Source organism: Python bivittatus, unplaced genomic scaffold, assembly GCF_059951505.1.
Source record: "Python bivittatus isolate LINGU-HERP-01145 unplaced genomic scaffold, Pbiv_v1 ctg000850_np1212, whole genome shotgun sequence".
In the NCBI taxonomy this organism is placed as follows: Eukaryota; Metazoa; Chordata; class Lepidosauria; order Squamata; family Pythonidae; genus Python; species Python bivittatus.
Window position 1 is genome coordinate 5,224,333 of NW_028277112.1, and position 25,461 is coordinate 5,249,793.

Sequence of the window (25,461 nt, forward strand, 5' to 3'; positions counted from 1 at the left end):
GACGCTTCTCGGAACGCATTCGGAGAAGTGGGGGGGAGAGAAAAGAAGCAGGGACCCCGCGAAGGAAGTGACGATTTCCACGTGGGGAGTAAACCGGAAGCTTCCGGACAAACCTCCTCGAGTGTGTCTGCGGCGCTCGGAGGGAGCTGGGGTAGTCGAATAGGACCTTTAGTTTCCGAAGGGTGTCTTGTTAAGACGAATAGTAGCGCTGCTTCTATAGGATTTAATTTGATGCATCGATTTCCATAGCATAAAGCGCTTTTTACCTGAACTACCTTTCCGGTAGCAGCGATTTACATGATTAGGCTGGCCGGTGAATATGCTTCGAAATACAAGAAAAATGATCGTGCCCTCTCTCCAAGGGGTACGTTTATACGGCGTGGTTTTTCAATGAGTGTATAAAAGTGAAACAGTTAATATTGCACGGATGAAATACTTCGCTTTCGTTAGCTTAGCGGGGTTCATGAAACTGCGGTGGGTGTGTGCATTAATGTGTCTAAAATGACACACCATATAATCTAGAATAAATTAGCATTCTCTTTAGTAACATGCATTATGCTATTATGTTTTTTTTTAATTGCAAAGTAATAGGATTTTTCTGTTTTGATGGGTATCTTTTCTTCAAAGTGTACGCATTGCAGAAAAGCAAGAATTCTCACTATAAAATGCTCCAAAGACTTTTTGAATCGTCAAAGAAATTACAGTCATCCAGCAGGTAATTTCTTGAAAAAGTATTTCTAAATCTGTATTGCTTATTTGTCTCTAGTACAGTGTTTCTCAACCTCGGCAACTTTAAGACGTGTGGACTTCAACTCCCAGAATTCTTCAGCCAGCATGGGGAATTCTGTGAGTTGTCTTAAAGCTGCTAAGGTTGAGAAACACTGCTCTAATACATTGCTATAAAGAGAAAGAAATAGGTGATAATGTAGTACGATTTTGAATATTGTTTTTACTTATACAGTATTGTATTGGTAGTGCTTTCTCTTACATTGAAATTCTGCAGGCAAAAGAAGATAAAAAGTTCCTAATTTTTCAGGTTACTTCTTGGTTATTTTGTTGAATATTTTAAAAAAATTTCTTTAAGATGGTCCTGTACAAAATACATTTTCGTACAGAACACATACTGCACAATATATCTACACATGCATTGCTGATAGGGAATAAATCCTCTGTATAGCCCCCAGTCATGTATGTAGTGTACTTGCAGTGTGAATATTTTGCTAGATAGCTTAGTGATACTATCAAGTCTGATTGCTGATCATCTTTTGTGAGAAAATGAATTTAGACATTCTTCTCACATTCCAGATTAAGTGTGATTAGCATTTTTGGAATAGACAGTGTTTCTTATTTCTTGAAACGGAAAAAGTAGAGGAACTTCTCTTCAATAGCAGAGTACCTCTGGTTGGAGCCTGTATGTAGTGTAAAACATGGTGCTTTCTATTTATTAACATAATTACAAATGTAAATGCCAACAATGTTTTTATTTGACAGGTGAAGTAAAATCTTTACGTTCTGTTTTAACTCCACCAATAACTAAGTAAGTAATAATGTTTTTTATATGTAAAATATAGAAGACTTCCTTGGTTATAAGACTGGAAAACTCATTAGGCAACAAATGTTTAAGTTACATTAGAATGGTGTCTGGTGTGGGTCTTCCGGGCTGTGTGGCCGTGTTCTGGAACTTTTGTTTCCTAACGTTTCGCCAGCATCTGTGACCGGCATCTTCAGAGAGCAGGAGCACAGACAGGAGCAGTTCTCTCTGTGCCCAGGATGATTGTTAGGAAACAAAACTTCCAGAACACGGCCACACAGCCTGGAGACCCACACCAGCCATCGTATTCCGGCCGTGAAAGCCTTCGACAATACATTTTACATTAGAATATTTTTCTCTTGTGTTTCTACTAAGAAACCTTCAAAGACAATTACAAAAAAACAGGATAAACTGATTCTTTGGACCTTCCTTTATCCATTTTATGGAAGATAGGGACAATATATGCCTTTTACCGCTGTCTGTCACTTCCCCAGTGCTCCAGGATTTCTCAAAATGAAATATATGAAAATTTGGCTAAACCATCACGTAGTCCCTTCAGTATCCTAGGGGCAATTCATCCAGCCCTAGAAATTTAAATTCATTTAAAGTGAAGAGGCGTTCCCTGATAATGTTTTATCAGTCTCAAGTTTCAATTCTTCCCAATTTTTTTTGAGTACATATTTTTATGCTGGAGAAGACTAAATGAAAATAGGAATTCAGTACCTCTGCATTTTCTTTATTAACTGTTTAGCATCTGACCATAATTAAGCAGCTGGTAGGCTCATTATTTTCTTTTCCTTTAATTTATTTAAAGAAGTCCTTTTTGTAATTCGTAGCAACCTTCACTAATGTTGGCTTACTTTTGAGTTCTTGACACCTCTATTACAGTTCCTGACTACCTATAGGTACTCTTACTTGATGACTTGACCCTCTTTCCATTTCTGAAGTGATACAGTATGCAGCATGTGTCATTTTTAAGTGTAACTTTAATTCTGTCTCTAGAGAAATATTCAAGGTTAGTTTTAGGCTTCCACCATAGGTAAACATTTGTTCATGCTTATTTACAAGTTGAATATGAACACAGGATTGTAAGTAAAATGAAACTCTTTGAAACATTTTACAAATTGTATCCTGACTCAAGAAGTGCTTAAGCTGGTTTGTATATTAGATATGTAATTATCTTCATCTAGGTTCCTTAGTCAAATCTTCCTAAAATAGCTGATTAACATTTATGACAACTACTATGTTGTGATGCTCTGTATTACAAACACCAGTCAGCTTCAAGAGAGCATTGAGGACCTTTGCTCAGTATTGCATTGATAATCATCTATTGATTAATTAATTATCAAGTAGATTTTGCAAAAAGGTCAAATTGGGCAACATCATCAAAATTGTAAATGCTTTAAATATTTGGAGATTTGGTCATCATATCAACTGTTACCAACAAAACTGGTGTTTCAGTTCTCTCAAAAGTTGTAGAAATAACTCCCTATGGCTTTTATGCTATCACCTGTTTTATTATGTTTTATCTGGATATTTTAATGTTTGTAGGTTACTTTTAAATTGCTAGCCTAAATCATTCATTCATTCATCTACTAGTGCCATCTTTGTTTGCAGTTCTTTGCTAAGCTTTTTGTGTAACCACAATGGAATTATTTGCAATTGTGGTTGTAGTATCTCCTTTTAGGGAACTCCTATGTGTCTTGAGTTCCTTTTCTGATTAGTTTTTCCTGCCACACCATTGCTTTTTAAAGGATATATGTTTGATTACATCTAATTTTAATTTTCCTAAAAATCAAGAACTCCAGCATCTCATGATCACTTCCCCCAATATCCTTGTTCCTTCTGCTTCTTCAAAAATTATTTTCCATTAGTCATTATCAAATCAGGGATAGCTGATCATTTTGTGCTTTCCTCTACTTTCTGAAGTTGAGTACCATCCCTCAAAATGATTTACAGTATAAGCCAGGAATTTCCTGAAAGAGAAATTTGGCAGAGTTTGTCTTTCAACAGATGGCTAAGTAATTAAGGTTCCTCACCACTTCCAGTTTCTTTGCAAGATCTTCTTTTTACTTGTAGAAGGTATCATCCACATCTTTTGTAGACACTCACAAAAATACTGTTTTAATTCATTCCTCCACTTTTAATCCAAATGTTCTCTAAGTGTTGCTACGTTCATTCACTTGAGTTCATATATATAAAGTCTTTTTCACTCAGGTGTTAATATTGACATCCCAATAGACAGTTTAACCTGGTAGATTGTGTGTTGGAGTTAAGTTGCTTATCAAGAACTAAACCTTGCACATTGATACTAATCTTGCTGTATTTTTTAAAAATATAAGCTCCTTGCATTTTAAAGGAGAGAAAGGAATGCTTTCAACAATGTTATTTCATGTATCATAAATGATTTCCATCATTCATTTACACATTATACAGTTTATGACGTAACTTTCCAGTAGTAACCTGCTGTAGTGTAACTAAAATGGGTTTCATATTTCTCTGACTTGTTATTTTATTTTCCTGTGAGAATTGTGAATAGTGAGATGTGCTTGGACTGTAATGAATAGAGTTGCTTTCTTTGTACATTGTTTATAAAATTGTAATAATTCAACATTTAAAAATGATAACTTGATGCTAAATGAAAAAACTTTGTCTATTTTTCTTCAGGATCCGCAACATAGGTATAATGGCCCACATAGATGCAGGAAAAACAACGACCACAGAGAGAATGTTGTATTATTCTGGGTACATAAGAACCCTTGGAGGTTAGTGGTATGTGAGATAAGAAAAAAATTTAAGTGCAATAATTATTTTTCATATGGGTTAAAATCCATTTTATCCTTTTCTTCATAGAAGGTTTAAGCATTTACAACAAAATCCCACTTCCCAGGTAAACTAGAGATAGCTGCACTTAATTTATTGCCATCTTTGCTATCTCTGCTTGCTGTCCCTTTCAAGAGTTGAACTGGCCAACTCCCCATCCCTACTGCCTTAGAGGCCAACTTTTCTGTAAAGAGGGGAGGCAGCAAAGAACAACAAGACAAAGTGCCATCTTTGCCATTTCCACTTACAAACTTCCTTCCCCCTTCTTAGGCTTTGGAGCCTGTGAGGCATGGAAAACTGGAATGTAAAGCTATTTCTTAGAGATTTGCTAAGACCAGTACCTGACCTTTAAGCAATCTGCAGGAGGACTGTTTTTGCTTTGCGACAGAGTTTGCAAAATGTTCTAAGCTATACAGTGGTACCTCGGGTTACGAATTTAATCTGTTCCATGACTCTGGTCGCAACCCGATTTGTTCGCAACCCGAAGCAAATTTTCCCATAAGGTTCAATGTAATTACCGTTAATCCGTTCCGGCGTCCGCGGACCACGCGTCAAGGGCGGAAAAACAGCCGCAGACCACGTGGCAGGGCGGAAAAATGGCCGCGGACCGCGCGGCAGGGCAGAAAAACAGCCGCGGACCACGTGGCACGGGTGGAAAAACGGCTGCGGACCACGCGGCAGGGCAAAAAAACAGCCGTGGACTGCGCGGCAGGGCGGAAAAACAGCCGCGGACCATGTGGCACAGGCGGAAAAATGGCCGCGGACCATGTGGCACGGGCGGAAAATGGCCGCGGACCACGTGTCATGCCAGAAAATGGCCGCGGATCCGGTTCGTACCCCGAGGCGGAGTTCGCAAACCGAGGTAAATTTTTGCGGCCAGAGCTGGTCGCAACCCGAAAAGTTCATAAGCAGAGGCGTTCGTAACCCGAGGTACCACTGTAGTTTGTTTATCCATACTTGGTTGAATAAGCCATACTTGTTGGCTTCATGTGACTAAGCCACAAATCATGGTTTATAAAACAACAGCTGTACTTGCACAATATGCCAAATCAGAACCAAGAAAATGCCATTATGATTTAGCATGATGTGAACTCACCTTTGTTTCTTGCAAATGAAAATTAGAACCTAATTTGATTTTCTCTCTTCTTTCCCTGACTTCTTTCCCTCTGGTTTGTGTTTTTTAGGTTGTAATCTTTATGTTTTTAAAATATGGGATATTGACTAACATTGCAGCTGTATTGACTTTTTTGTTTTCATCACACCTCTACCTGCTCAGCAATTATACAGGACCTTTCACTGTTTATTTATATTTGGGCAACTGATCAACCTACACTTCTTGCACTAGCCCAAGAGATAGGACCCCTGGTTGTAGTGAGACTGATATCATTGTTGTACAATTCAAAACCATATTATGTGTTTCCTGTTCAACTAAGTTGGTAACCAACTGGATTACCAGGTTTATATTCTATAGCATTATTATTTATTATATTATCAAGAGCGCAAGTTATTTGATTAAAAAGTATGCTCTTCCTATTAAACAGATGTTGATGATGGTGACACGGTAACAGATTTCATGGCACAGGAACGGGAACGTGGCATTACCATTCAATCTGCTGCTGTCACTTTTGACTGGAAAGGCTATCGAATCAACCTGATAGACACACCAGGTACCATGTCTTCTTAACGCTAAGGAGCACGACCGGCTAAACAAAATAGTGGCAGTGAAATAGTGTTCATTTCAGGTGGCAGTGAACAGTATAGCTGATTCAGGAGGAGAGCAGGCAGCTCAGCACACCTTTTTCTTGGGCCTAGCCGCCTCCCGAGGGCTATGTACATCCTTAAAAAAAAGGTGCTTTTAAGAGTTTTACGGTACTAAAAGATAATACAAACTGAAATCAAAAAGAAAGAAGAGAGTAGACAGAAAAGAAATACAAAGTGCAAAAGAAAAAAGGAAAGAAAGAAAAAAGAAAAGAGATAGAAAAAAGAATATTTAAAGAAGCAACTCCCAATCTTCCTTACAAGTACAGACAAATTAATATTTCCCCACCCCTTTAAGATTGCATACATAATTCACTTCTTCCCATAACCCCCCCTTATCCATTCACAAATCCAAAAATCATTGTCGCCAAGTGTCAACAGAAAGTCCATAATGGGTTTCCAGAGTTTTATAGAAATAATTATTATTTTAACCCTAAGTCAGTTTTGTATTTCTTTCTTTTGCTTCTGACAATTTTAATCCTTAATTCATCAAATTGCTGTCATAGGATTGAATCTCCATTAAAACTTTCCTTCCTCAAAAGTTTCTTCAGGTCTTTAGAAACCCTCTTTTGTAAATTCAGCAATAAGTTCTTGCCCTGGTCATTTTTCATTTCTAGGTTTATCATTTGTAATTCCACTCTGATTATCATCTCTGTCTTATAATCCACAAATTCTTTATTTTCCAATATTTCTACATCAGCTGGAATTTGTTTCACCTCTTCATCCTGTCTATAAGTTCTTCCATGTTGTTCTCTTTCATATCTTTTACTTTTTCCTTGGAATCTTCTTCAAATAATGCATTTACAGGTGCAGAAATGATTGCTGTCAGTTTAGTTATCAGTTTCTCTCCCCATTCTTCAAGGATCCTTTGAAATGTCTCAAGTGTCATACCTTTGTCTGTCTTTTTGTAAATTTCACTTTTCTTTTTCCTGCCTGGAACTTTAGTCCCCTCTAGTGTCCCATTTCTGTATTCACAAAGTTTCAGGTTTCTTTGTTCTTATTTCCAACTTTCAAACAATGATCTCTTTTCCTAATAGACTAGACAATTCATGATCCCATGAAAATATTTTTTTTGTTTACTCAATTTTTCAAAAGTCTTAGCAAAAGTCCTAATATTCCAAATTCGTCTGGTCCCTTAATTAGTTTAAAACTTTCTTAAATTAAATTCTTATTTAGCTTTTTGCCATTTATTTTATATTCTTTAAATTATTTAAACTGTTAGTTAATTTTTCTTCTCTTTGGGGATGAAGTTTTACTCACCAGGTAGCTTTTCAAACCTGTTGTTTGGAAGACCTCTTTTAATAACTTTGAAATAATTGTAAACCCAAAAGCAATTAGAAAGTGAGGTTAGACAAACCCAGTGCCCTTAAAGGCTCTGCCACAGTTGAGAGCTTGATGGCTTCCCTCATCTCCTGGTGCTCAGACCACGGGTGACTGCTTTCTGTGGTCACCTCGCAAGGAACAGCCATCTGGAGCACAAGTGGGTGATCTCTCATCCTCTCCTTATCCAGAGAGGTTCCATTGGATGGAGCTTACTGCTGGTTCATTGGTCATTGCTCCGTCATCATCTCTGCTCTTTTGGAAATGCCTAGTTTGCCATTTCCTCACCTGGAAGTCGTCAAAAAGTTGCTTTGGAACGTGGGAAGCATCTCTTTTTTTGGATCTCAAAAGCATCCAGTCTCACGTAATTGCTTCAGAAGATGTTCCTGTCTGTCTCTGAGTACAACTTGATGCATAGCCAGTTTACTTTCTCTTTTCCCAGGAAGTGAGGTCACAGTGCAAGTGCGTGCAGGTGAAGACATCTGGTAGCAGCTTCCAGTTCAACTGCGGAAGCCTGGAAAAGGCATGGTTGCGTTAATAGAAAAGAGGGGCTTCCAATATGCTACCCTGTGTTCTGTAGCATTTCTTCTCAGGGATTTGCACAGCCCTGCCAAACATAATTCCCTAGAATAGCTATGCAAAAATGCAAATATTTATAGGAAGGAGAATGGGCCACTGAATGCTGTACTTTAGGAAGAAGCTTTAAAAACATGATTTTTTACATTTGTGCTTGGAGGCTGAGGTAAGAATGGGGGATGTACCTGATTTAGGGATGGATATGGCTGCTTTGCTGTTATTCCAATTTTTATGTTGGATTTTTATTGATGATATTTATTACTGTTATTTGATGTATTTGATAATTCGTGAATTACTGTAACATTATGTATTGTATGTTTTGCTGTAAGCCACTTGAAATGAATAAATAAATTTGACATCTTAACCTTCCATGTTGTAAAAAAATCGTATTTCATAATTTATCTAAAGCCCATCAAGAATCTTTGCTTCTTCTTGCATGAAGTATTTTATTTATATATTACCGTGATCTTTGATTGAGTGCTCTATTCATGACAAACTAATTAAAATGCAGAATATAAAGCAATACTGCCTTTGCCATGTTTTTAAAATATTACGAAACAAAACACCTGTTGTTACTTTCCTATGTGGACTAAACTTTAGGTCACGTGGACTTCACTGTGGAGGTGGAACGTTCCCTGCGAGTGCTAGATGGGGCAGTGGCTGTTTTTGATGCTTCAGCTGGAGTGGAGGTAAAAGTTACTCTCTGGTGGCTTTGCTTCCTGTCTTGGATATGCTTAAGAACAAGAACTTAAGGCAGGGGAAGGCAAGAACTTAAGACTTACTTCCACTAGCAAATGACTTCCTTTGCTTGCATGTCTACAGGATGTATGTTGGAGGGAAAAAGTGTTGCGGCCAAAACCTGGCTCACCTAAAGCAACCAAATCACTTTGAAGATACAACATACATTTATTAAGTATATGAACAATAAACAGTGTACACCAGGCTTCTAGCAAAGCATTGGCCCTTTCTGAGCACCCCTGAGCAAAAGCAGAGCCACAGCTTATGGCCTACTACATTTCAAAAACAAGACAAAGAAAAAGGCAGACAGTGTAAACTACAGCATAATGAAATGTTTCTGATAAACCCATATGGATGACCTTATTATTTATCCCCTCCTACTAGGCAGCATAGCAGCTATACTATCTCTGAGATATGGTCAGTGAATAGAAACAATTTGGTTTACTGGGCCACTGGTTCCTGCCTGATTCCTCCCTCTGTCACTACAAATCTTATATGCACAAAAACATACCCGAATGGCTGGATACATGGTATGGGCAGAACACATGTCCAAACAAAAAGGAAGTCTACTTGAAAGGTTGGAAGAAGCACAGTGTGGCCAAAGCTGTGGAATTCCAAGCATCCTAAACATTCCTGTTCTACTGCAGAGAGATTCAGCTTTCACAGGGACAGACCCACATTGCTTTTAACTTTTTCTCTCCAGCAAAAAACAGATGTTCAGCCTGATTATTTATTTTTTTTGTGATCCATATGTACACATGCACAAAGACCATGTAGCTGAGAGTAAGGTGAAGCAACTTGCACATCACCCACTTCCCTTGACAAATACACAAGCCTTTCCCCCTGTACAGAACAGTATCTTTTGGGAACTGTTATGATGTATAATCAGTATGCCAAAGCAGTTCCGATTTCTGCAAATGCCGCAGAATAGGTTATTTATACTCTGATCTGAGACAGCATCACCTGTGTCATGGCAGAAGAAATGTTTTCCTGGATTTAATCACAGTCCTTTAAGCTCAGTAATAGCTACCAGTGAAATTGCTCTCGGAAGTTGCTAGCAGGACATGTCCTAGCTTGGTGTCTTTCCGCAGTATTTAGAATCCATACATCTCGGAACGTTGTATTTAGATAAGCTATGCTATGGTTTTAAAAAGTGACTAGAAAAACCTATAGCAACTGTTATAAAGTAGTACTATTGATGATGTGATTTTTTATAAAATAACTGGCTTACTCAACTTCTAATATTATGACAGAAAATATTCCCTCTTTCCATCTCATTTATGCTTAAGGCTTCCATTGTATTGTCTGCTATTTACTTATTTCTTTTTTTTAATTCCCAATTTTTTGGCCTTTTCTCAAAGTAAGGATTCTCCAACCCTGCAGTCGTGCTTCTCTAGGTCTTTGTAACTGCTTCTCAACTGCAATGTGTCCACATTTCCTGCCGTCCTTGTGTTAGCCCCTAGCTTATCCATTAAATTAATCTTATTGCACATTTCATGGGTAGAAGCAGAAGTTTCTTTTCCTTTGTATATCATGGAAATAAATAATGTTTAAATGGTTGTAAGAGACAGAAGACTGCCAATAAACAGAACTGATTAATGCTGTATACTTTTGCTTAGGCACAGTCTCTGACAGTGTGGAGGCAAGCAGACAAACACCATATACCCCGAATTTGTTTTTTAAACAAGATGGACAAACATGGAGCAAGGTACCAAGATAACTATTATTTTTCAGGGCAGAGAAACAAGGAAGGACTACAACAATGTTGAGTGTTAGGCTATTGCTGATGCCCCCAGAGTCTTAATAATTGATCAGTATTAATGTTTTGGAGTTATAATTTGGCACTTGCATGATTGCATGGGATGTGAAAAATTACCCTGTCTATTTCCAACTCCTGACCTTAGAAAATGCAGTTATGATCTACTTTATGATGAACCTATGTTTGTTTGCCTCAACTTTGATTTCTTCTCCAGAGACAATATACACTCTCCAGGTGAGCCTGTTGCTGATCAATTTGCTATAGCTGTGGCATTGCTAGGTTAAAGGCCTCCATCTTTGAGGGTATCTTGGTTGACTATATGACATTTATCTGTAATTACAGTATTTGTGACAGAGGAATGTGAATATCTGTCTGTGTAGAGTGCAAGATCTTAGTATAAGCAGAAGAGTTTTAATAAAGAGCCAGTTTGGTCTAGTGGTTAAGGCACCAGGTTAGAAACCAGGAGACTATGAGTTCAAGTCCCGCCTTAGGCATGAAAGCCGGCTGGGTGACTGGGCCAGTCTCTCTCTCTCAGCCCAACTCACCTCACAGGGTGGTTGTTGTGGGGAAAATAGGAGGAGGAAAGAGTATTAGGTATGTTCACCGCCTTGAGTTATTTATAAAAAAATAAGAAAGGCAGGATAAAAAAAATCTAAAAAAAAAATAAAGCTCACTTTAATTTTGTTTACATTTGTGTGTGTCTTGTTAACTGTATCAACGTTCAGCAAATTGAAATAGCACTCACATCTCTTTCCTGAAGCTGAGGTGTCTAGCTGTGACCACAGCTGATGGGCAATTAGCAGGAAAAGTTGATACTTCATTCCTGCAAAATGTCTTAAGAGATTTGGGTGGACAGGTAGGCTAGGAAACAAGAAATGATGGTAATTTCCAATGGAGGCTTCCATTAGCAAGCCTCTTTCCAAATGACCAGTTAAAGAGGCTAAGCACTTACTGTTTGCAAGATCTGTGTATATACATGTGTATGCTTGTGTATATACATATATACACACAAATGTGTCATCCAGGGCCCAGCAAGCAAGGGCCCTTACTAGTGAAAGCCTAGATCTGTGTATATACATGTGTATGCTTGTGTATATATATATATACACACAAATGTGTCATCCAGCAAGCAAGGGCCCTTACTAGTGAAAGCCTACTCAGTTACTTTTTGCTTAGACAAATTATCCCCTTCTGTAGGATTATCATAACTGTATATGTTCTGGTAGACCTAGCTCAGTGATGGTGAACCTTTTGGGCTTGGCGTGTCAAACATTCAGAAAATGCCTAATTTGACTCTGCTGGCGTGTCCCCACCCCACCCCCAAAGAAAAGAGAAACAATTCTTTACATATTTATTTTTTAAAAATACAGTCGAAGAAATGTCAAATAATTACAAAAATGAAATATGAGAAAAACACTCAGTTTCTTTGGTAACTCAAACAGGGAGAATAGTTGTTGGGTATTGGTGAATGCTGGTGTGTCACCCAAAATGTTCTGGGGTGTCACCTTTGACATGCGTGTCCTAGGTTCGCCATCACTGACCTAGCTGTTGAAAAGGGGCAGAAGTGGGCACTAGCATGGTCTTCTTTAATTCTATTATGATTACTGCATACTGTAAAGGTTCATTTGTTTGTCATAATTAATTTTTAATAATGGCAGTTCAATGGATAGAGTTAACTGGTGAATAAAGTATTTCAAATCCTTTATAGGTGTTAGGGGTTTTTTTGGAGCATTATGGCCAAAGAACAGTTTCTTATTTTGAGTTTTGTAGTTGTTGTATCACTCTGGGAGTTTGGGGAAGATTATAATTTACTGACTAAAGATAAGTAATTTTTTTCTCTAAAAGAGTAATGTTTTGTCTTTAGTTTCATCCATTCGGTTGAGAGTATCAAGCAAAAGTTGAAGGTGAAGCCTTTGCTTCTACAGGTAATTTTAAGAAGTGATTAATACTTATTAATTCACACAGGTAGTCCTCGTTTAGCAACTGCCTTATTTAGCAACCACAGTTATAACGGTGATGAAAAAGTAACTTTGCGAACAATCCTCGCATTTATGACCTTTGCAGGTCTATAAAGGAAAGAAAAGCCGAAGTAAGATCGTAAGCACGGTAGTGGTTTCACTTAGTGATCGCTTCACTAAACGACCAAGTTGCCTGTCCCAATTGTGGTCACTAAATGAGGACTACCTGTAATTGCTTTATTGTTTGCATAATACTGGATTGTAAAGTTTGGTGAATAATACCCAGTTGTACATCGTGCCAGCTAAGTGATGCCATCAATGTACTGTCCAAATGTCTGGAAACACTGTGGGTCTGGATGAAGAGGAACAGACTCAGGCTCAATCCTCCAAGATTGAATGTCTGGATTTTCAGGCCCCCTAGATCTGGGGAATTTCCACCTTAGATTTGGATGGGGTTGCACTCCCCCATTCAAAATTGGTGTGCAGTCTGGGGGTTGTCTTAGACCCACAGCTCCTGCTCAAGGAGCAGGTAATATCTGTGGCCAAGAGGGCTTTTGCACAACTTCATCTTGTGTGCCAGTTGTGCCTGTTCCTCGATTGAGAGGCACTTCAGATAATCATGCTCTAGTCACCTCATGGTTGTATTATTGCAATGCTGTCTACATGGAGCTGCCCTTGAAGCCTACTTGGAAACTACAGTTGGTCCAGAATGTAGTGGCACGGGCTGTGTGGGCATGCCTCTGTATTTGAGGAACAGCCTATTTTCCATGGTTTCTGCCTGTCTGGTAAGATCAGGCAGAGTTGGTGTGCTTCGGGTCCCTTCAATTAAATAATGCCATCTATAGGGACTCAGGAAGTGTGCCTTCTCTGTTGTGGTGCCTGCCCTCTGGAGTGGTATCTCTGCAAAGATCCACATAGCTCTTTAAAAATGTAGTTGATGGAGTAGGGTCACTGTGGAGCCCTATCTGTATTTAGTGTTACAAAGTTTAGTGTTACTTTGATGTTACTGTGGCTTATCTTACTGACATTGGCAGTTTTTAATATATTTTTTATACAGTTGCCAATTGGAGAGGCAAAGTCTTTTAGAGGAATAGTTGATGTGGTGACCAAGGACCAAGTTATCTGGAGTGCTGTGACTGGATTGGATGATGGAAAGACCTTTCAGCAGAAATCCTTGGAAGAAGCTGGCGATCTTGACTTGTTAAGAAATGCCAATGATGCAAGACATGCCTTAATAGAACAAGTAAAGTTCTAATGTAAATATATAAAACACATGAGAATTTAATTAAAAAGTACTGGGCACCCTTCTAATGTGTGGACTTTAGCTCCCAGTATTCTCAAGCAAAAGCCTTGTTGGTTAGAGAATTTGAGAAGTTGGTGCACACATCTGGAGAGTAAATAAATCAGGAAGGGCTGACCTGGAAGTAATGAAGTGCAAGCCAAGGAGAGGGTAGGCTAAGTTTAATTGAGCTTGGTGTATAATGTCAGATGTACAGCTGTTTGAGAATTGTGAAGACAAAATAAATATGGGTAGTTGGTGATAGGAAGCAATACATTGAGACCTACATATATTTGCTGCAATCAGCTAATGAGAATAGTGCTGTGTTTTACTCATTTGTCGTTAGATAGATCTTGGATTAGAATTGTTAAATTTTTCATTGCTCCTATGATAGTGGCAAGTATTTGAAATACCTTTAATGCAAGCTAATGTTTCCTTTAATTAGTGAAAGTTGCTCAGAATGGCATAGGTGTATTTCATCCTCTTCATCCTGGCCCAGCTAGATGAATACCCTCCCCTACATTTTATGGTTGAATAGGGGTTCAACCCCAACTCCCCATGTCCTAATCCAGCATTAACTCTAGTACCATATTGACTTTCCAGCATTATTTTATTGTTTGATTCTTGTGAGCTGCCCAGAGTCATTGAGACTTGGTTATAATGTAATATCCAATATAATATACAATAATGTATAAGTTTAATTTATTATTATTACCCAGTGTAAACATTAGCCCTGGTTAATATGATATGGACTGCTGCATCTCTTGTTGTCATAGCTTAGCTAGTTTTTTTACCTGAGCTTAATTAGCTGTTTATTACCTGGTAATAAACAGGTAAATCAAGGTAAATCTGAGATTTTTTTCCTTCTCACTTTTTAGCCCATATCAGACTAAGACAGTGATACTGTTGGGGATCTCTCCAACAAAAAACATCCCCTGCCCCCTTGTGAAATGTCAGGAAACTCATCCTAAGATATTATGTTACTATTTTGATCACTTATTTTTTAAAAAATTGAATCAATTTTGGGGTGCCATGGGCACCTTTTAGGCATATAGTAGATGCCCTCGTCTCCCTAGGTGCCATAGTGCTGATCTCTGGCATAAGGGATTTGTAGCTGCATAAGCTTAAAAAATGATACTTTTAACTAGCAATTATGGGAATTCATGTTTTCATGTTGTTAAATTAATTAAATGACCTTTACTTCTTAATTTCATTAAGAAGCAAACAGACCTAATATGAATAATGTGGAATGTTAACCATTTGGAAATGCATTCTCTTTTAAAGGTTGCAGACCTGGACGATGAATTTGCTGAATTGGTCCTTGGAGAATTCAGTGAGAGTTTTGATTCATTACCAGCTAATGAGGTCTGTGGCTTGACTCATTCATCATGTGAACTGGATTTTATTTATAAAAATATACCTTTGCTGGAAAAAGACACCTCTGGTGTTTTCCAACAGCACTGGTCATTGCTCACAGCTTCCCAGGTTGGGAAAGGCTAAAGAGGAATACCTTTTTTTGTATAATATAGCTCAAGTCTGAGGTAACCAGGTGTAGTCATAATGATTAGTGGGAAATGATAGGGAATTGAATCAAACTGGATTGCAGGATGTGCTATGGTAAAAGGAAATTTGAGTTGGATTTATGTGTCAATTAAATGCTTAAGTCACCTTTCTGGATCAAATCCTCTGAAGTGGGTATAAAGCTATTTTAAATTAGTTTGTATATGAAATGTAACTAATACTTGAGAATTATTACTAAACAGAAAACTCACCACCCACTCCTTTCAAATTGAGCAAGTGTTCTCAATATTTCAGTCTTATTAACATTTAATTTCAGACAGTATGAAGTGGTTCAAGAAAATCAAGTGGTTTAGATTTGCAATATGTCAAATAGCCCATGATGTTTGAGCAGGAGGAAAGATTTGCAAGCAGTTTGAGAGCTGGTTAGACTTGGAGGAATGTTACAAAGTTTGTTAAGAACAAGTCAGTTATTTCAAGGCATGTGAGCATCCTTAAAGCAGCAAGTTACAAGTACAATAGTGTAAAGTGTTTGTTACATTAGGTATAAAGCACTTTTAGCTGAATTCATAGAAAAGGGATTTTTTTTTCTTGAACTTGAATAATTCTGTGGAAACCTTCATTGTAAAACATAATTTGCTTTTATCATCCTGGGCTATTTTTCAGATTTCATGAAACCATGGTTTGCTTCTTCATGCACAAGGTGGAGATTAGGGAGGAGAGAGGCAATGAGTCTATATGTCTGAATATGAAAGAGGACATTTTTTGAGTTTAGTGTCACATTCCACGAAAGCTAGTTGAGAACAACTGTGGATAAGAAGCCAGCTTTGTAATTTTGTTGCTGACTTTAAACAACAGTCCCTGGTTCTTACATAACAATCAAACCATATGAGAAGAGAAGAGGGGACTGCATTGTACAGCTTCTTATTTTTGCTCAGATTTGTTTGTGCTTGTTTCAGTGGCTAGCCATTCATTTCCTAGCAGCTAGATACCACTTCCATTAAATCAAAATTAAGAGACCCTGTTTATAAATTCAAATCAAAATAAGAATTGATAACTCCAAAAGCAGTAGTAAGCATCGTGGAATTATAACCAAGAGGCAACAGTAATACAGTATATGTATTAAGATTAGCCATTAATGTATAAAGTTAAAGCATATTTGGGAGTGTTTTTTCATAGAAAATATTTATTTTGGTAGCTCTGGTTAGTTGACTCATATTTATGATAGCTTGAGAAGAAATTAGTCCAGGAAAAATGTTCAGTGTCTTTGATAGAGACCATGTATTGTGTTTTAATTGGGGGATATTTATATTTTTATTGTTTTCATTGTCTTGGTTTTTAATTGTAAGCTGCACAGAATCACCCTCTGGGGGAGATGGGCAGCATATAAATTTAATAATAATAATAATAATAATAATAATAATAATAAAAATGTAATGATATCAAGCCATTTCGAATGCCCTATGAACAGGACAGTGAGATATAAATTTTGAAATAATAATGCCAAACAAAAACCAATTAGTGCAGCTAAGAAGTGGAAAACACCTGCAATTTATGCTATCTAAAGTTTTGATTCTTTGAGTCAGTCATTGTAGCCAGCCACTTGGTCTGCATATTGCATTGAATTGTAAACGTATATTTGTTTAAAATAATTGTGTTTCCTTGATCTTCTGCAGCTACAGGCTGCAATACGAAGAGTAACCCTGGCTCGAAAAGCAGTGCCTGTGTTTTGCGGAAGTGCATTGAAAAATAAGGGTGTTCAGCCCTTGTTGGATGCAGTCACCAGGTATTTGCCTGCACCAGATGAACGCAACTATGACTTCCTGTGAGTATGGGGTGAGGATGTAATTTCATTTGATCAAAGATAAACAAAACTTGCCATGGCAAAGAAAATTTAATATTTTATGGGATGGGCAAGTAAATTGAATTTTCAAGAATGAGAAATATGGGAGATATGCACAGGTAACATGCTGCAACTGTTATGCTGTAAGAGGCACAGATGGCTGAGGATTCCAGGAAGCCTGAACTATGGAAGGATAAATCATGTCTCTAGGTTTTTCCCCCTACTGAGGATTTCAGGGTGATTAAGTAAGTACAAATAATATTTCTCCAAATATCCAGTGAAACCCTTCAGTTATCAGTAATTATGGTGCTTTCAATGAATGGATGTGCAGCTAAATGTTAAACATTTTTTTCATGTCATGATTCCTAGGGTGAATAGGTGGGCTGACTGACTGGTTTATTTATTTAATTGATTGATTGATTGGTTGGTTGATTTTCTAGGCAGTGGTACAGAGATGATTTGTGTGCTCTGGCATTTAAAGTTCTTCATGACAAACAGCGTGGACCATTGGTTTTTTTGCGCATTTACTCTGGCACAATGAAGCCTCAATCAGCAGTCTATAATATTAACAAAAATTGCACGTGAGTTAAACATGGGTTGGTGGTGAAAAAGGGTGTATGAGCTGAACTAAATGGGGGACTAAAGCCTAACCTGTGTCAACTGTTGCAGGGAGAGAATGAGTCGCCTGCTCCTGCCTTTTGCTGATCAGCAAATAGAAATCTCTTCACTAACAGCTGGCAACATTGCCCTGACAGTGGGGTTGAAACAGGTAAAAAAAATCTGTGATCCCTCAAATTTTGTCTTTTGTAAAAACAAAAGTGCATGAAGATTTTAGTGCATGGAATCAAATCCGTTTTGCTGATTTCAGTTTTCTCATGAGTAAACTTGTAAACTGGCCTAGTCAAGGCTTCCTGAATGTGGTGCCCTCCAAATAGATTGAGAGTGCAGCTCCGAAATTCTCAGCCATAGACATTTAATGGCATATATTCCTTGAGACTGTAGAAAATGTCTAATTATAAATGGAATAGTATTTGACATTTATTTTTCTAGAGAGGAATAATACATGGAAATCCTCACAAAAGGTGGTTCCATTTTTTTAAAGTTTTTTTTTATTGGCAAAAAATAATAATTATAGCTGCTGGCAGTGCAAAACAAAGAAGTTGCTCTTGCTACTGTTGTATTAGATGTGCTTGTCTTTTAACTGGGAAAGACAGTGTTTGACAGCCAATTAATGTTTGGTGCTTTTTAGTGATGAAAAGCAATTGTGTGCTGGCCATTCACTGTGCCGTTGTTATTTGGCTTGCATTAGAGTGGCACTGGCGACACCATTGTTTCTTCAAAAGCTTCTGCGGTGGCTGCAGCTTGTCGAGCTGGAAGAAATGTGGGATCAGCACGTGGTCAAGCTAGTGAAGTACAGAACCTCCTGTTAGCTGGCATTGAGATTCCAGAGCCAGTCTTCTTTTGTACAATAGAGCCACCTTCCATGGTCAGACAATCAGGTGCAATTCAGTTTCTGAAATATGAGAGTTGTGCTTGTAATCTGTGCATGGCCCTAAAGAAATGGGATTATTTGTGGTTTATTAGTAGGCACAAAGATGTATTACAGATGACTAGTATTCTTATCTAGACTCTGCCTCCAGTTATGGGATGGTTTGAGAGGGCGTGCAAACATGCTATAGTTCTCTAGCTTAACAGGTAATGTCATTAATTCAGATTTTAGGACAAGTATCCAAAGGTCACTGTACTGGCATTGCACAAAGATGGTCATAGTCATAGTCAACAGCTTGGGCTGTTTGAAAGATTTTTTTGGAACTGACTTGGGAGATTTGCAGTAGCTTTTGAGGATTAAAAGTGTGAGATTTCCCTTATTTTGCATTGCCCCACAAGTGGGACAAGGAGGAAAAAAAATCTTAAACACCATTTTTTAAGTGGTGGTTGACAGAACAGCTTTATGGTCTTTAAAAAGAGAGGAGAGGTAAACAATGGAAGAAGAAACCCTAAAGTAGCTTTTTGTTCCTGGCTTGCTTTCTGGTCTCTTTAATTTTGAAACATTGTCTTCCCATCCATGTGGGCTTTGGCCTGTAGTTTGAAAATCAGAATATTTAATAGAACAGAATACGATAATTAATTATTGGTTTGGTTAGGAAACCCTGGTCCAGTATACTGCTACTTTAACTTTGGAAGAGTGGAACAACTTATTGGTAACATAAGTCACATCTTTTATTGAGAACTGTCTCTTTTTACTGTTTTTAGTCTCCCTGAGGGTACAAGAGTCAGTTTGTCTAGATACTGTAGAGCTGCATGCCCAGATTCCTCACCATTGGCCTTTCTTGCTGAAGCTCTGGGATCTGTAGTACAGAAGAAGAGAAGGGCCACAGTTATGCTCTCTGTACCTATTCTAATCAATTATTTATTCCAGATCTGGATCAAGCATTGATTTGTCTGCAGCGTGAGGATCCAAGTCTGAAAGTTAAGATTGATCCCAATACAGGGCAAGTAAGGTTTACAGTGCTTATTATTATTAAACTTATCTCTGTGCTCTAAAGCAGGGAAGGATGAGCCACATGTAACCCCCTACTCCTTTTTTAGGCCCCTCTTACTTCCAGATCACATTGCTGAAATCTACGGAATGATTTTTGGGAGGTTTTGCTGAAATACAAAACACCTTAAGTGTGTTCACTTTCTGCTGTCTTTCTGTACCTATTTTGCACCCCATCCACCACCATCCCATATTAGGACCTAGAGCTCCTGGTGACATCACCATGTAACATTTGCATTTCCTGTAGCCTTTGGAAGGAACAAAAGTTTCATCTCTGGCTGCAGAGCTTGCCTACTCATTCTAACATTTATGATTCATTGTTCGTGTTTATGCAAGTATCCATATAGGCATGTGCAACTGGATTGAGAGAAGGAGGTTCTCACCTTACCTTCCCATTGCAGCTGCAATTATTCCCAGCAAATCTGCTCCTGGAGAGGGAGGGTAAAGAAGGGAATCTCTGAAAATTGGATAGAGGCAGTTTAGCTCAAAATCACTGACAAATGCATTCTTCTGTCTGCATTACACTCTCTCTCCTCTTCCAAAAGATGACACTTTGCTATGAAGTCACTCTGAAAAATGAACAGTATGCTCCATGCTTTTGATGATACTGGTTTTATAAATATTTTTGCTAGACAATTCTTTGTGGCATGGGAGAACTACACATTGACATCATTCATGACCGAATCAAGCGTGAATACAAACTAGAGACTTACCTTGGACCTCTTCAGGTTGCTTATCGAGAAACAATCCAAAACTCAGTTGAAGCTGCAGGTATGTTAAGTGTCATGGACCTGCAAATGAAGGACTTAAAACTGGTGGCTAGTTAATACTATGCTAATTTGATTTCTTGAGCTGTATGTTTGGTATGTTGTTTTTATTATAGATACACTGGACAGAACGATAGGAGAAAAGCGACATCAAGTGACTATTGAGTTGGGAATTAAACCAGGGGAGGGAGAGATGCCAGCAACAGCACCTGTCATTGAGTATGCTGAAAATATCAATGACTTACTTCATCCTAACCTTCGTGAAGCTATAGAAAATGGAATTTCAACCTCATACCTTCAAGGTAACAGTTATTTCAGCTATTGTTCTGAAGATATTAGAATTGTTTGTTGGAAGAAATAGAGATTTTGTTGTTGTTAAGCAGACCTACAAAGTTAAAACAAAGTTAAGTCTCTGTACATAATAGCATATGGCAGTGTGGTCCTGAACTTGAGTTCTGCAACCTTAAGAGTTTATAAATAGAGCAAAAGTATTTATGGGAAAAGATTTATCAAAGCAATTAAGCAAAGTCATGTATATGGATAGCCAAAGAGAATATGTTGAAGCTAATAAATCCTAATTGCCAGTTGTGGCTTTGTGTCACAATAGACCTTACATTACTTAGAGTCAGTCTGCCTAATTACTGAAAGCTTTTGCTGTTTATTGTTTTTCCCTTAGATTAATATAAAAATTAGAAATGTGAAAACCTCAGCACTCTGTAATAACTGTGTCAAGTATACCTAAGCATTTCTGGCTATAGGTCTGATCTGGGAAGTTGGTTAAAGAAATAGTAGCTCTTAAGTATCAATTGAAGATGAATGTTTAGCAAAAAAGTATATTGTATTCCTTCATTTTATTTTATCCTTTATCACCCAAGATGAAGCATTTTCTAAAAAGTTTCAATTAACGAGGACATACGTTTAGCTGTTGTACTTTTCAATTAACACTAATAGGATGCGGTTAAAAAAAAATGTTGCAATTCTAGATCATGAAGTAGTTTCCATTTCCTCCTTCCCCTGTAGACGTGTCTAAGTATATTCACATTTGGTTGATTCCATGTTTCCATACAGTGCAGTTCTGAAAAATGCATTTAGTATTTTTATAGGGTTGTTAGTAATGGACCTTGCAGAGAAGACTACATGTGATAGCCTTATTCCCAATTTATGGGTGTTTGTGGGAACTGGATTTTTTTCATGTATTTCAGATAACATACTTGAACCTTTTTCCTACTTACGTTAAAAAAAATAATGAACAAAGCTGTTGTCCCATTGTTTCAGGAATCCTGAAAGGCGCCCAATTCAGAGCATATGTATGTATTTGTTGTTGTGCAGCTGCTTAAGAGGCTGTACGTGCAAGCTCACTTGAGTTCACCCATTAGTGTAATGATCTTTATTAAGACATTTGATGCTATAGGTCTAAGTCTTTCATTGATGATCAAACTTGCATGGAAATTGTGAGGTAAACACTATCAAAAACCAGTGCCCAACTGATTACTTGTCAAAGAGAAATGACAAGTATCCAGTTCAGTTTATAAACTGTGCTGATTATTGGAACGTAACACACGTACTTTAGAAAAGGATAAATAAAAATTAGTCCAGCTGAGTTTACTTTTTACTACAGGAGCATTTTGGCAAGATTTGCCAGGCAGAAATTAGCATCTTTCCTGCTTTCTCTCTTTTAATTGAAGATGCTAATAAACAAAGCTGCCAGAGAGAATAGTTGCAGTTTCTCTGTTTGTGTTTATTACTAAGGTGTCATTATTTTCTTTCTTTCAATGTTTAAATCCCTAACGATATGCACTAAAAATGTGCAGTCTTGTGGAATGGGTGTGGGCATGCACATTGCATCAGTTGGTACCATCTTAAAGAAGCTGTATGTTTTCCGGTGATTATAAAGTAGCTATGTAATCTCAGGAAATTGCACAATTAAGGAGGCACCAACAGCATATCGTGCTCACTCAGAAGCACCTTGTTACTTAACTTGGATGTGCCTTTTCTTGGGATCCCATGGCTATAATACAATCCTAGGTAAAACTACAGCTTCTATAAAGAGGTGCATACAAGTTCAGTACAAATGCTCATTCCTACTCTGAAGCATATTTTTAGCTTCAGACCTGAAATGCTGCACATTTCTAATATTTATTGTTGTTTCCAAGGTAACAGTTCTCCCAAGTCAAACCTCTTTGAAGCCAGAGAGTAATATAAGAAATCTTATTTTAGATAACTTAGAATAAAAAAGGAGTCAATTTCTTATTTTGTGTGTATTTCAGCAGACATATCTTTAGTCATCCCAGTTATTTTTGTTACGGGTCAGTGAACTGGGCTTGAGATGTTTAGTCTGCAGTCTACAAAGTATCCTTGAAAAGAAAACTAATGATGCTACCTGAACAGGCTGATTGTCATCTGCGTGGTTGATTTAATGTTAAATTTTAATGTGTTACTCATATTTCATATTGTAGGACCACTTATGGGATTCCCAGTTCAAGATGTAGTAGTCACAGTCCGGGCAGTGGCTACAAACTCTGATACATCACTAACTATAGTTTCTGCATGTGCTTCTCGTTGCCTGCAAAAGGTATGAATCAAATGATCTTATCCAGGCCAAATAGTAATTTTTTAACCCTCTGTAGTTTTGCTTGAATTATCTTCATAATTCATAATCTTCATAACAAAGCTGTTTAAAATGGCATATCATTTTAAAAAATGTTTTTACTTCTGTTATTCATAATTTGTATGAAGTAAGGTTTTCTGATTCATACACAAATATAACCTTCATTTCAGGCTGATTTTCTAATGCAAATTAGTATTAAGCAGATTGATGTTTGCACTGAAGAAGCATTTGCGTTAAGAAAGTTATAATTTTATTTCTTAGGCTTTGAAGAATGCTGATAAACAAATCCTGGAGCCTGTCATGAACCTGGAAGTGACAGTGCCTGAAAATTATGTTGGTGTAGTACTTGCTGACCTTGCACAGAGAAGAGGCAGCATAAAAGAAATTCAAGGTCGCCAAGATAACCAAGTTGTGATTGCAGCTGTCCCCCTAGCAGAAATGATGGTATGTGCTTTAACTGGTGAGAAACTAAAGTTGCATATTGTGAATACTGTGGAGTATTTTACAGCAAACCTGAAAAACATGAGTACAGATGGCAACATGTCTCAGTGCCTGGAGTCTGTGGGGGTTTGGATGGGGAGCAAGAGGCTTTGGCTCAACCAAGGCAAGACTGAGTGGCTTTGGGTTTTGGGGCCACTGGACCTGGGAATGTACTGTCTTTAGTTCTGGATGGGGTGGCGTGGCCTCAGACAGATGCGGTGTGCAATCTGGGGGTCCTTCTGGACTCACGACTCCTGCTTAACGAGCATGTGGCAGTCGTGACTAGGAGGACTTTTGCCCAACTTTGGGTTGTGTGCCATTTGCACCCATTCCTGGACCAGGGGGCCCTACGCTTAGTCACTCACTCCTTGGTCATCTCCTGCACGGGTTACTATAACACACTGTATAAGGGGCTGCCTTTGAAGAGCATCCAGAAACTTCAGCTGGTGCAAAATGTGGCAATGCGGGCAGTTATGTGCACAACTAGATCAGTGCACGTTACACCTCTGCTCTGTGAGTTACATTGGTTACCAGTTTGCTTCTGAGTTCAGTTCAAGGTGCTGGTGCTGACCCACAAAGCCTTACATGGCATGGGGTCAGGTTATTTGAGGGACCACTCTCCCCAGTCACGTCCATCCATCCTATCAGTTTGTATTGTTTTTAATGATTTTTGTTATGTTTTTGGTTATTTTGTTGTATTGTTTTGTGTTTTTAACTTTGTATGCCACTCAGAGACATGTATATGAAATAAGCAGCTATATAAATTTACCAAATAAATAAATAAACAAGCATGTTTTTACTTTGAAACAGTATTTTGAATGCTAGGCTTCAAGGTCAGAACAAAACATGCTCTTTTGTTCCAGCCTCAAAACAGAACTTGGCTGTTATGAGCATCATCATTCCAGTCAAAAGAAACAACCACAGATCAAGCCATTTCAGCTTCAAAGCAAGCTGTTTCCTTAACTCCTTTATAGAAACAAAACTTCAGCTTATTCCATGTGTTTATTATAGAACAAAGTAGCTGAACATTTTGAGGGGTTGGTGGAAGCTTCTCTAAGTCTACCATAAAATTTAAGAACTTTATCTAGAACAGTTGTCTCCTTAGATTAAGTTTATTCAGGAAGGCATCTTTCTTGGGCTGTATAGTTCATATATTAGAGCATTATATTGTCTGGCCCATCTTCTCTGCTATCCTATCAGATAGTTCAGTCAGCACTTTCCTCTCTCTACTGGGCTAACAGTATTATGATAAAAATCTCCAAGAAAAATTAGTTAAATCACACCACCTTAGTGCGTAAAGCAGCCTCATTTCTTGTCAATTTAACTTGCAGAAGCAGTCAAGGAAACCATATTTTGTAGTCTTGCAATTAAACAAATTTAAACTTGCAATTGCAGGCAGAACATACTGTATTGTGTTCTTGAATTACAGCTTCTCTAGCAATAAAAGAGTATTTCAAGGTATCTGTAAAAATTATTTTTTCTGTCTTTGAAGTAGTTTCATCTTATGATCTTTTGTGATATACATTTTTTTCCAGGGCTATTCAACAGTTTTACGTTCTTTGACATCTGGGACTGCTACATTTACACTGGAATTGGCAAGCTACCATCCAATGAATATTTATGAGCAAAATGCTTTGCTTAATAAAAGGACTGGTTTGGCATGATGTCATGGATGAATACAGACTGGTTTTAATCCTTTGTTAAAAAGCAATTTATGTCAGACTTACAATGGTCAGAGTATATATTGCTGCTGCAGCTTATTTATGTGTCAGTAGAAATTTTAAGATATAAATAATTATTCATCTTGGGGAAAGCTGACATTTTGTTTCATGACTGGAATCAGTTATTCCACTGAAGAACTAGAAGTGTCTTTCCTGAACTGTTATATTATGTTGTAGATAAAATAAGCACTAGTAGTTTTCTGGTCAGAGTGGTTATGTAGAAGGTTTTGTAGAGTTATGTGG

At 37.8% G+C, this 25,461-nt stretch overlaps 1 protein-coding gene across 3 annotated transcripts; it reads left to right on the forward strand.

The window, feature by feature from the left end:
• The first annotated feature begins 108 nt into the window (after positions 1 to 108).
• Positions 109 to 25,418, forward strand: GFM2 (GTP dependent ribosome recycling factor mitochondrial 2). 3 transcript variants are annotated; one of them, XM_007426377.4, is made up of 20 exons: positions 302 to 364; positions 628 to 715; positions 1,492 to 1,537; positions 4,199 to 4,296; positions 5,896 to 6,021; positions 8,609 to 8,697; positions 10,366 to 10,454; positions 12,370 to 12,430; positions 13,521 to 13,706; positions 15,027 to 15,107; positions 16,937 to 17,085; positions 17,544 to 17,684; positions 17,773 to 17,872; positions 18,413 to 18,602; positions 19,523 to 19,599; positions 20,275 to 20,413; positions 20,526 to 20,711; positions 22,866 to 22,981; positions 23,279 to 23,461; positions 25,033 to 25,418. In XM_007426377.4, the coding sequence occupies exons 1-20, from the start codon at positions 320 to 322 to the stop codon at positions 25,159 to 25,161; spliced, it is 2,319 nt and encodes a 772-aa protein (XP_007426439.1). In that variant the 5' UTR covers positions 302 to 319; the 3' UTR covers positions 25,162 to 25,418. The 3 variants fall into 3 exon arrangements, with proteins under 3 accessions (XP_087986275.1, XP_007426439.1, XP_025021295.1); XM_088130149.1 differs by lacking the exon at positions 13,521 to 13,706 and having other exon boundaries at positions 109 to 364; positions 25,033 to 25,417; XM_025165527.2 differs by lacking the exons at positions 302 to 364; positions 628 to 715; positions 1,492 to 1,537 and having other exon boundaries at positions 4,199 to 4,303; positions 25,033 to 25,416.
• The last annotated feature ends 43 nt before the right edge of the window (positions 25,419 to 25,461 follow it).